The sequence below is a fragment of the Dermochelys coriacea genome, chromosome 4 (assembly GCF_009764565.3).
Source record: "Dermochelys coriacea isolate rDerCor1 chromosome 4, rDerCor1.pri.v4, whole genome shotgun sequence".
Classification (NCBI taxonomy): domain Eukaryota; kingdom Metazoa; phylum Chordata; order Testudines; family Dermochelyidae; genus Dermochelys; species Dermochelys coriacea.
The window spans coordinates 115,474,049-115,486,866 of record NC_050071.1 but is presented as its reverse complement, the minus strand read 5'-3'; the positions used below and the strand labels follow the sequence as shown (position 1 = coordinate 115,486,866).

The window sequence follows — 12,818 nt, the reverse complement described above, 5'->3', positions numbered from 1 at the left end:
CCCCCCTCCTTCACAAGTGCCATCAGCTGATCGGTGGCAGGGAGAGGAGAAAGGGCAGGCAACCAGCATGCTGGGGGAAGGGGGGAGCTTGCCTGCCCTGCAGTAGCAGTTGGCAGAACCAAGCTTCTTCACCCTGCCCCCCACAGGGCAGGGGGGGCAGAGAAGAGCAGGCCGGGGCAGGCAGGATTTTTAATGGCACACTGCTGCCTGCTGGGGTCCTGGCCGCCGGCCCCGCTCAGCCCGCTGCCAGTCTGGGTTTGGCAGCGGGCTGAATAGGGCGGGCGGCTGGGACCTGGCAGGCAGCAGCGTGCCATTAAAAATCAGCTTGTGGGCCATCTTTGGCACGCGTGCCATAGGTTACCAACCCCTGTGCTATAGTATTGGGATGTAAACATTGCAGAAGAATGTTTAAATTGTAACACGCTGCTAACGTTTTTCTTCTCTATTAGAACATAATTATTGTTAATAGATTTTGGGAAATCTAAAATATGGGCCTAATATTTCAGATGTTTTTAAAATGAAACACATTTTAAGCAAGATAGCCGCTTTGATTATGCGACTTGAATTGGATAAATCTGGTATCAGACACATAGAGCTATTGTAAAATAATTTATGTTGAAATGCTATATTTGTACAGAAAATCATGAAGCTAGTGATGGCCACGTTGATCAGTAGTCTAAGCTAGCTTCTCATTTTTTCTAAAGGAAAACAATATTCTAAAACTATCAAATTATGTACATAGTGTGACAGGGTCAAGCCAGATGGCTACAGGAGAGTTTTTTTTTTTTTCCTGTATGATTTGATTTTAACTTCATTAACTCTACATATGTTAACAGAAAAAAAATGTTCATCTGATTCACATCCTAATCCCAACATTTTTGTACCCAGTACAAAATTTTTCATAAAAGGTGTTGAACAGCCTACAACAGATCAGATGGTAGACCACTGCAAATATGCCAAATGTGAATAGATATGATTTAAGAGCGTGTCCATTTTTTTTAGTCACATTCAAGTGGTTCAAATGATCCGCAACATATCTATGTTCAGGCAATTTAGATATCAACTGGCTTTTAAAGGCCTCCCGTCTTGCAAGTCTCCGCTCTGCATTGTTTTTATATTCCTGCTCTGGTGTCATGATGACTCAGCCAATATAGAAGGCAGATATATTAGTCCCAGATCAAGCAGGTCCCTTTTCCCTGGGTAATGTAACGGGCAGTTCCAGAACAAGAAGGAACTTGCTGGAACAAATTCAGGCTGGCAGGCTAATTAGGACACCTGAAGCTGCTAAAATCAATTAGGGCAGGCTGGCTAATCAGGGCACCTGAGTTTAAAAAGGACCTCACTTCAGTTTGTGGCATGCGTGTGAGGAGCTGGGAGCAAGAGGCACTAGGTGCTGAGAGTGAGAAGGCGTACTGCTGGAGGACTGAGGAGTACAAGCATTATCAGACACCAGGAGGAAGATCTTGTGGTGAGGATAAAGAAGGTGTTGGGAGGAGGCCATGGGGAAGTAGCCCAGGAAGTTGTAGCTGTCGCGCAGCTGTTCCAGGAGGCACTCTAGACAGCTGCAGTCCACAGGCCCTGGGCTGGAACCCAAAGTAGAGGGCGGGCCTGGGTTCCCCCCAAACCTCTCAACTCCTGTTCAGACACAGGAGGAGTTGACCTGGTCTGTGGATCAGCAGAGACTGCAGGGATTGTTCTCCTTCCTTTTTCCCATGCTGGCCAGTGATGAGGTTAGCTGAGTGAATGGCAGGTTTGAGCCACTAGCAAAAGTGGCCAAGCTGAGGGCTGCCGTGAATCTCTGAGGCGAGCAAATCCGCCAGTAAGTGCAGGACCCACCAAGACAGAGGAGGAACTTTGTCACAATAGCTAAACTATGTAATCTGACCTTATTATTTTATCCTGCTGATTCTACTGTTCATTACACTCAATTATTCCTTCATTTCAAATTAGTTACATTACCATGTGTTTGTACATTCCCCTGGATAATGGGATCCCAGTTTTGTTTGGGGCTTTTATATTGTGCTTTCGCCCAAATACTGATATATAGAAAAGAGTACTACTTCTAAATACATAAAGGGGATTAAATCTCATACTTTCGACAGATGCTTGTGTGCACAATTTTCTGAAGGTAATAAAATGTAGTATAAAAACTGTATAATACCGGATCACAGTTTCTGAAAGCTTTGAAACCCTTATGTTTTACGTAAGTAGTACACTGACACTGAGGTTAGGTAAGTTTTTGGACCAGGGTGTATTTGAGAGATATCAAAAGGCAAAGGACTTAATGTCTTTGTTTTAAATTCAGTGTCCTGTATGAAGAGTGTCAGATACATAAAACATTGCCTATTTGTTTGCCACATTAATACCTGGTTAATTATGGCTGTTGAACTGTTAATTTCTGGCATTAAACTTCACATAAGAAATCCCCATTTCTAACAGTAAGATTCTTGTAGCTCTTAAATGTTTCAAATATATACATTCTCCGTGCTGTGGCTTTGATTAGTTTTTCCACTGTAACTATGGTAAATTAAAGTGTAATGAAGCTGTTAAACTCTAAATTCTCTAAACTAGGAAGCAGAAATCTCCTGAGGCTTTCATTTTTTTTAAATGAAAGATGAATTAGGTTACTAGAAATTAGTTGTCCAGAACAGATCATTATATGTCCTCAGTGTCTTTTATTGTTCATTGGGTATGTATTTGAATGCAACTTGAATGCAATTTTAATTAAAGGGAGGTTTTCTGTCTTTCTCCTCCATATATCTTTCTCTTCCTTCTGTTTGTTACCAGATGATTTAGTTTGGGAAGATCACTTGCAGGAGCATAGGGATAGCAATACAGGATCAGATCAGTGGGCCATCTAGTCTGGTGTCCTGCCTCTGCCACCAACAGAAGGTTCTGAGGACGGTGTGGGTGCAATTATGGAATAAATGGCACATAAAGGAAATATTACCTAACCCCTGTCAATTAGAGGTTGACTTCTGCATTGAAACATGAGGGGTTTTATATCCCTTTTGACTTCAAACAAAAGGTCTGCTTTATTTCTTTTCATTTTCATTGATTTTGTCCCTTTGCTCTTTTGCTATGAGAGAAGGTAAATCCAAGCATCCAAGATACCTTCCGTGTTTTGTATACTGCTGTCATAATCCCCCTCATTTTTTGTCTCGTCTTTAAACTAAACATTGAAGGAAACAAGGTTGTGTGGATGTAATCCAGATGCACAATTTGGGCCTCTCTTCTGCTATTGCTTCTGAATAGGCAAACCTTTATATCTATGCTGAGTTCTATTAAAAGTAAAGGCTCTGTGCACACCCATTTCTAATAGAAAGATTTGGAACTTTAGGCAGCGAATCTTACTTGTGGTGTTGATACATGAGCCAAAAAGAATACAGCTTGACTTTAAGACCTTATGATGAGTTTGCACGGCTGGTAGTTAGAAGAAAAATCCTTGGATATATATATAGTGAACAAACTTAATTTGAGACACTGAAACAAAAATAATGCTCCTCAAAATGCCATTTTTACTGAATAGTTTTTCAAAGTAGGGCTTTTTAAAGATTTTTTTTCTTCATGATGTAGTTTTTATCTAATCCAATAAGCTGCTGTTGAGAGAATTAATATTTTCAGTTCTACATTTACTGTTTCCAAATTGACAGAAATATAAAACTTCGTGAGGATGACTTTTTGTTAAGTTTGGCCATTTTGTTAATGCTTTCCTTATCTGATTCTTTGCCCCATAGACTTGAGATGTATCAAAGGTAATTTGGGTTGTTGTGAGTTTTTTTTGTTTTTTTTTTTGTTTTTTTTGGTTGAATTATTAATATTAAAATAGTGTATGGAAATACTGGTCAAGCCAAAGAAATGCAATTTTTTTTATAATTAATTTTCTAATACTACTTGTATAGATAGCCACTGACCTTATAAAGGAAATTAAATATACACTTAGATTTTAATTTTTTCTTGTGTTTCTCTCTCTTGCAAGGCTGTGTGGCCTAGTCGCCAGAGTCCATACAGCCACCCTTCCTTGCAGGGCTGCGTGGCCTAGTCGCAAGAGTCCATACAGCCACCCTTCCTTGCAGGGCTGCGTGGCCTAGTCGCAAGAGTCAATACGGCTGCTCTTCCTCACAGGGCTGCAGGGTTTGGAGGTGAGAGGAGGATAGTCCACCTCCCGCGGGGGGTGAGGGGCGGGGCGGACCCTCCCAACTCCACTGGGTCTGAGGCCCTATCAGCAGCAAGTGTATGTGCCTCTGAATCAGTGAGGATCCGTCCAAACCACACTGACTTAACACCCGGTCCTACAACCAGATCAATGTTTAGCTCCCCTGAGCTACTTCCTGCTGTGTCTTCCAGTGGCATGGTCCCTGGCCTGTGAAGCTCCCGATGGTTCCAGTGTCACCTGGGTGTCTGCAGATGGCTGTCCTGATCTCGGCAGGCTTGGCCTCCACAGTCTTAGCTCCAGCAGCTCCTGGGCAGGAGCTGGAGCATGCATCCTCTCACTTCGGCGGTCAGCCTTGACTGAGCAGGGCTGCTCCCTTTTATACTGATGCTCCAATTAGAGTATTCCCAGTAGAGGTGAGGGGGTGTGGCTTCTTCTGCCCAAAGTACGAGGTTAACCCCGACTTGTCCAGTGCAGGGCAAGTGCATCCTGTCACAGTGAGCAATATTTAAATGTAATTATTTTCTGTTAGCTTCAAATTAGATGACTTTTCTTAAGACATTAAATAGTTGCTGATAAGGCTTCTCATAAGGGACTGATACCTATGTTTTTGGAAAAGGGAAAAGGAATGGTGGGAAAGAATCCTAAAATAAATGAAAAGCTTGACAAAGAACATCGTTTTGCTCAAGAGTCCTGTTTCTACACTTGTGAAAAGAAGCTTTAACTTCTGAATAGATTCGTTCTCTTTCATGGCATTTAGGTCACCAGAAATTTTGAAGGGCCTGTGTGTGTGGGTGTGTGTGTGTGTGTGATTATATAATATGAAGGAAGTGTGTATGTTTAGCTTGGGAAAGGAGATTAAGGGGGGACATGATCGTTGTCTTCAAAAACTTGAAAGGCTGCCATCAAAAAAGATGGAGAAAAGTTGTTCTCTGTTGCCACAGAAGACAGGACAGGAGGCAATGGGTTCAAACTAAAATGTAGATTTAGATTAAATCTCAGGAAAAACTTCCTAACTGTAAGAACAGTAGGACAATGGAACAGACTGCCTAGGGAGGTTGTGGAAACTCTTTCACTGGAAGTTTTCAAAAAGAGAATGGATAGCCATCTGTCTTGTATGGTTTAGCCCCAACAAATCTTGTATTTTTGCAGGAAGTTAGAGTAGATGACCCTTGAGGTCCCTTCTAACGCCACGATTCTATGAAGTGATATAATTTAGGGGGTAGGAGTTAAATACTTGAAGGGAAAAATGAAAATCTAAGGTAAAACTGATGTGGGCACGTGCTTACAGATTTCTAAACAGTGGGGGCAGAGAACAACAAATACCAAATCAAAACCCCAGTCTTTGGATACAGTGTACACCCATGAGGTTTCAGCTGCCCAAACATCATTTGGATATAACTACAATTAATCAAGACTCAACATAAAGGTTTTAAGAACATGAGGGCAATCATGGGGAAGCTTGTTACTAAACAACAAATAACCTGCTTGGGTTTTTTACCTCTAGCTATTTGCTCTTCAAATTCCATTTGACCCCTCTTAATTTTCTTCTGACATAGTATCTGATGTAGTCTTTGGTCTTTCATTAAAATTGATTTTCCATTTTCTGAAAGTTTATCTGTGTTATTTAAGTAACCTCTTGAAACTTTCCATTTAGCCATACTGATTTACTTTCTGGTTTCCTGCTTTCCTGCTTTTAGTTTAAAACTGTGTGCATTTTTCTGAGTCTTTTTTTTTTCCTTTTGTAAGTAGCATCTGTGCTAAATGTTAGAATTGTAACTTTTTTAGCTTTGACTTTAGGGTCTTTTTAGTCCCCTTTTTTTTCAGCTTTTGGTACCTTTTTCCCCTCAATTATGTTGCATTTAATTTTATTGTGTGTACTGTTACTTACTGATTCAACTGTAGAGGTTTCTTGGACCAACTCCTGTGTGTTACTGAGGACTAAGTTGAGATGAGCTTCTCTTGTTTACTCAGTAACCCTAGCAGTTCCACAAACCAATTGTTTAAGAAGGTGGTGTTGATTTTTTTCTTGTCCCACTAAGATATTTGACAAGTTTATATGAAGGTAGTTGAAGTCTTCATTTAATATAATTTTATTAGACTTTATTATGGTCTTTGAGTTCAGAACATTGAGAGAGATCAATTTCCTCCTTCTGATCTGTAGTAGTACAGACCCTGCTTTGTATTCTTATAACTTGGAGTTATAACTTTTGAGGGTGAGGACAATCTGAATAGATTCTATGGAATATTTTAGATGTGGCACTCCTCCTGTTTCTGCAATCTAAGATGCATTTCTTATGATTTATACCCAGAAATTATAGTATCCATGTTTTGGTTTCGGTTTTTGCGTTCATCCATGTTTCTGTAATTCTGTTATGTCAAGGTCCTCTTCCACTGGCAGACATTCTAGTTCACATAATTGTGCTCTTCATCTTGCATTTGAATATAAGTATTTATAGTTTTTGACCACATGCCTATTTTTATTTAACTCCTCAGTCTGACATGTTGATTTTTAACATAAATTACCTCTGTGAACTTGACTTCTGCCTGACCCAATTTAGCTGTTGTTTCTGTTCTGTCCTTTACTTGATACAGAGATGCCTTTTGTTTTCCTTAACCCCTACCCCAAACTCTACTTTCAACAATCCCCCAAAACATCATTTTATGTGCCAGCAGGCTGATTTCACTTTGATTAAGGTGAAGCCCGTCCCTTCTGTATAGGCTCTCCTTTCTCTAAAATTTCCTCAGGACCTAAAATAAATTTAAAGCCTTTCTCTTTACACCATCTTCTCATCCATGAACTTCAGGGTCTCAGTGCTCCCTGCTTAGCTGGCCCTGCGGGGAATTGGAGGCATTGCATAGAAAGCTATAACAGTGGCTCTGGATCAATGCATACTTCCTAGCAATCTAAATTTAGCTTCCAGATCCTTACTCATACACTTTCCTACATCATTGGTATCAATATGTACAGGTATTATGACCACAAGCTTGTTACCAGTATTCTCTAGATGTTTCATGAGATTTTCCACCTTTGCATTCAGTAGGCAGATAACCAGATGTCACAATTACCATATTCCCAACTATCTATGAGATTGTTTACGCAGCAAGGGAGTGTGACTCTCCAGTGCACTAGCTAGCCATGCAATAAATGCTGTGCGATCTCTGCTACAATGCACCAAAATGTTGCATCAGCATGCACTATGGAACTTTTAGTACACTGTATTGGGGTTCAACCTGCAGGTAGTGCGCAGCAAACTAGTGCTCTCTAAATTATACCATGGCTTGCTGCACGCTAACTCAAAAGTATAGACAATCCATAAATTTCTAATGGTTGAATCCCCTATGACCAGAGTTTCTTCCTTTCAACTGTGTAATCCCATTCCCAGGAATGATCCTCTCTGTACACGAGGAATGATCAGCCTCTTCTATCTCAGTTGGAAGATGTGTCCTACCTAAAGCAGTGTATTTTCCTACCACCTAAGTTGCCTCCCATCAGGAAATTTGGGGGAATCATAGTGAGATGGTCCACTATGGAATGCATCTCTAGATACAGTTTTGTGTGTCTGACACTCCATTTCTGTAACTCTGGCTTGAAGATGGTAGGTTGGTCTCTCTCCGAGGTGTGGCCTGTCTTCACTGAGTGGATACATTCTTCATTTATGCAGTAAACCAGGTAACATCCATCCAGTCTTGTACATCCATAGTTATATGGGTTTGTATTCTAACTTGGTACTAGATTATGTTAGGTGTGATCTTTCATTGATTAGAAGAAGGTGATTATTTTTAGTGGGTTTTTTCCTAATTGAGTCATTATCTTTTTTTTTTAATTATGCACTATTTTCTTGCTTGTCTTAGTTTTTTTAAAAAGCCCAAACTTATATTAATATGCATGGAGATGAGGAAAAGGATAAGAGAAAGTGAAAACGGTTAAAAAGAAATGCTCTCATATTCTATAAGTTAATACACTGATTCAGTATTTTCATTGTTGAACTGAAACCACTGAAGGGTTTGGGGTTCTTTCAGAGTTTAAGGAACCATTGGTACACGTTTGACAGCACTCTCCCTAACAATAGATAGTCAGAGATCCTTGAATTTTGAAGTTCAGCCCACACACATTTATTCTTATTGAAATGTACAGTGCTTCACTTGTTGCTTTAAATTGTAAAGATAACTATATTGCATGAGATACCTATTCATATTAAAAGCTTTGAGTTTAACTTCTAGAAAAGCAACTTGTTGCAGTGATACAGAATGTAGAGCTTGCATTAAAAATACAGGTTAGCGCAGTGAGTGTACTTCCTATTTTTTTCTACAACATTTTTTTATGTCCTGTAGACCAGTCAGGAATGATAGGTTTCAGAGTAGCAGCCGTGTTAGTCTGTATTTGCAAAAAGAAAAGGAGTACTTGTGGCACCTTAGAGACTAACAAATTTATTTGAGCATAAGCTTTTGTGAGCTACAGCTCACTTCATCGGATGTAAAATGCATCCGATGAAGTGAGTTGTAACTCACGAAAGCTTATGCTCAAATAAATGTTAGTCTCTAAGGTGCCACAAGTACTCCTTTTCAGGAATGATAGTCACTCGTGGATCACTTTGGGGAAAAAAAGACTTTTGATGTAAAACATTTGGGGATTAACTTAAAGGATTGCTGGTTCCCCTTTTCTTTTAATTTGATTAGCATTTGTTGTAAGAATAATGCGTTTGTGTGTGACTTAAAATTAACTTCATTTTCAAGAGTTTGCATCGATTACTCAAATCACAATGATATAAGAACTTTAGCTAGCTTGCAACAGAAATACTTTTGCCTGCTTATTAGAACACATTTTTTTAAAGGTAAGTGGTGTGCTGATTAATATTATGCATCTGAGTGGCGGCTTTTTGTCCATGCTGCATCCAGTATTCTCATATGTTTAAGGATACATTGTAAATACTTTTTTTTTTTTAATTCAAGTTTTTACTGTTTCATTCAGCAGTATGAAACTAGTAGGTAAGGGTGACTGCTTAGCTCCAGAACGGATAGCATCTTTATGTAGCTTCTTACTAACGTTAAAGTATATAGATAAACAATCCTTTTATTGCAGTCACTTTGAGTGTGAACTGTGGCAACACTGTGTTTTGACAGACAAACAACAAGCAGTATGGCATCTTTATAAAGTGAGGAAAATGTGGAAAACAATGCTTTTTTTTTAAGATGTGGTAAATTTCTTTGTATTCTGTTTCAAAATTCTTTTTCCTCTCTGAACACAATCTTACAGTTCAGTTACACAGATCTAATGCAAATTAACCATTGGACACTTGCCACTTTTCCATTCTGACAGTCAGATGTGTTTGGGAGTGGGGAAACTGCCTATACAAAACAGGTGTCTGGTAGTCTGAGAGTTGCAAAGATGGCATTTTAAATGTTTTTCAAAAAAAAAAAAACACCTAGAAATATAATATATTGACAATCTATTGTGTAAAGTTAAAATAGTTATACAAGGAGTTAAAGGAATGTATCGCCAAGGCTGGAGGCCACAAATTTGATGTCTTATTCCTGAAATGGCTATTAATTTGCACAAATGATCTGTGCACATAATCATTTGTGTTTCTAAAACAGGATGTAAGCAAATTGGTAAGTGTAACTCTGGTTTGCATACAAGCTAGATTCTTGCATGATCAAATTGTGTGCAAAATTAAGTGTGCATAGTTAATGTATGTCCTATGCTGCAGTTAAACACCCACAGCTGGCCACTGTCAGCTGACTCGGGCTATTTAATTGTAGTGTAGCTGTTTGGGCTCGGGCTGGAGCCTGGGCTCTGGGTCCCTCTCTGCTTGTGGGGTCCTGGAGCCTGGGCTCCAGCCTTAGCCCAAATATTTACATGACAGTTTAAAAAGCCCAGTATTTTGAGTCAGCTCACATGGGCCACCAGTGGGTGTTTAATTGCAGTGCAGACATACCCTTAGAGGTCATGTTGAGGTCCCTTTTGAACAATTGATATTTTTCACAACCAGTGCTTCTGTATTAACCTTTATCAACAATATAGATTAGCCGGATACTCTCAAGCAGTCCTTTATAACAAACTTAGTATTGTTCAAAATGTATGTTCCTTGAAGCACGTTTGAAAGCACTGAACACAACATTTGCTCAATAAATAGTAGAAAGTAATGTATATTGTAGGAGTGAATTTGGTAAAGGCAACTGGAAGCAAAACGAAGTGTGTAAAATGATTTACACACACACTTTTTTTGCTCCCAGTGAATGCTACTGAGCATGTGAAAGTGACCAAGGCTTCCGTTTCCTTTTCTCCTCCTGGTTTAATTTACACTTCACCATGTAAGGGCTAGACTGCAATCTCCACTTGTCTACAAAAACATTTTGTGTATTTCTAACAAATTATGACCTGGATATGTGTTCCTGTGGCATATCTCCACTTTGATTTTCACACTTTTTTTTTTGTTTTGTTGTGCAACCATAAAACAAATTGAAAATGCTTAATCTTTTCTGATGCAGAAATACAAGACATTAACTAGGGTTGGTTGTTTTTTTGTTTTTGTATTTGTTTTTTTCCCCAACAGGTGGAGGTAAAGCCATACGTGTTGGATGACCAGATGTGTGATGAATGCCAGGGTGCACGATGTGGTGGAAAGTTTGCTCCTTTTTTTTGTGCCAATGTCACTTGCCTGCAGTATTACTGTGAGTTTTGCTGGGCAAACATCCACTCTCGTGCAGGACGTGAATTCCATAAGCCATTGGTAAAGGAGGGGGCTGACCGCCCACGTCAGATCCACTTCCGCTGGAACTAAGCATGGTGAACCAGCGTCTACATAAGGAAAGAAGGGTGCATGTGGCTTACTGTGTTTGAAGATACTGACATGCAGAAGAAATAAGTGCATTCTTCTGCTTTTCACCCCAGCTATCAATACATGCATCTTTATCAGCAGCCAAAACACTACAAGCCTCTTGTTTTTCACCAAAACCCTACATCTCAGGCTTACTAATTTTTGTGATATTTTCATGTTAAAATAAAATGTTCTTTTGTATTTTCTCCAAGTTATTTTTATATGTAAAGTTAAAATTAGATATGAGAAAATGTTTTTGCGTAGGGGCACAAAGTCTGCTGCTATATTTAGTGGGTGAAGCGTGCACTTATTTCTAAACATGGGTTTTTAACTTCAAGATCTGCCCCAGTAATTTACCAAAGGTAGCAAAATAGTGAAGATGGAATATGTCTGCTACAAAAAGCTTATTTTTATTGTTGTTGCTATTTTCAGTGTATACATAAACTAAAAATTAGGGTTGATTTTTGCTCTCCATTTTGACTTGCAAGAAATAATACCTCAAGATAATCTGATTTATTAGCTATTTTTAAACACTTTTAATCACAAGCTGTATTAGCTATGCTGCTATATAGGTGTTATGTGTAATGCCACCTATTAATACGGGATTGAAACATTTAAGAGACACTGCATTACAGATAAAATGCAGGCAGCACAATATGGCCTAGACTGCCATAGTTTTAGAATGTGAAAAAACTGCATGTTTACTTACCTGTATACACCATATGCATGCACTAGAACTGTTAATTGCAAATGTTCAAAAAAGCTCTCTTGAATCTAGGTAGCATGAGCAAATTACAAAATTTGTTACAAAAAACAAACTTGCATGCATTATTGTGACTCAAGTAAAAAAGAAATGTCCATGTGTACAATATGCAAATTAGTTTTAGATTAGAAAGTGCAGCCATTTTGTGACCTGGTCGGTAGTGGAATTCGATTTATGCAGACTGGATGTAATATTGTAATCCCTGTGCAATTTTGTGATGTGTGGTTCTAATTAATGTGGGTAATGTAGTATAGACATGAGTTTGAGTAAAAAGCTAGAATTTTACAAAAAAACAAGTTAATTTAAACCCCCTTGATTGTTCATGGTTAAGATTTCCTCTACAAACCAAAGATGGCCAGCACACTGCTAACCAGTCACCAAATGTAAAACCCATGCAAAATACATTTTTAAAAAGTATGCTTATATAAGAATGCATTATGCTTTAGTAATTAAATCTAGGTAAAGTCAAAATGGAGATGGTATAATATACAGTCGGCTAGTTGCATAACAAACTAAATTTTACCTTTAAGACAACAGTGAAATCTGACTTAAAAACTTGCTTACATGTGTGACCTGTGTGCATTGTGGTCTTCTGTCAAACTGGGGTCACTGTTGCATGAAACGTAGCTACTTGACAGGCAAGTACAATGTTTTTATTTTGATGGAGTTCTAGTAATGAACTCCTTCATCAAAGTAACTTGCTTGCAAATTTTGAAAAAAACAGTTTGGACAAAGGCAATATTTAATGCATTTCTTTGGTACTGAACCCTAATAGAGAAAAACACTGCTAATGATTCTTCTATCTGAGAGCATTTTTAATGCAACTAGCCCCTACATTTTAATGGAACAAAGATGTTCTGCAGTCTAAGCAAGCACCCAACAATGGTAAATATTAAAATGCAGAATTAAGAGTCTGACTCTAAAGAGATGAAATTACAAGGGTATTGCTCTTTGCAATCCCTTGGGACAATCTTTCTTGTAAGCAAAGTGTTGATCTTATATTGGTTGTCTACGATGTGCTTTTTTTGTACTGTACAATATGTGGTTCATGTCTAATTCTGCTGTTTTATTGTGGTTGTGG

The 12,818-nt window shown here is 38.7% G+C and overlaps 1 protein-coding gene across 8 annotated transcripts in view; it reads left to right on the top strand.

Annotated features, from left to right (window-relative positions):
• Positions 1–12,818, top strand: part of CPEB2 (cytoplasmic polyadenylation element binding protein 2) — an 85,642-nt gene that overhangs the window by 70,964 nt on the left and 1,860 nt on the right. For all 8 annotated transcript variants that reach the window (XM_038398346.2, XM_038398345.2, XM_043514139.1 and 5 more), the window contains one exon: positions 10,711–12,818. This exon is cut by the window's right edge and continues 1,860 nt beyond it. In XM_038398346.2, the coding sequence (XP_038254274.1) occupies positions 10,711–10,938 (228 nt within the window). In that variant the 3' untranslated portion in view covers positions 10,939–12,818. The remainder of the gene's footprint in view (positions 1–10,710) is intronic.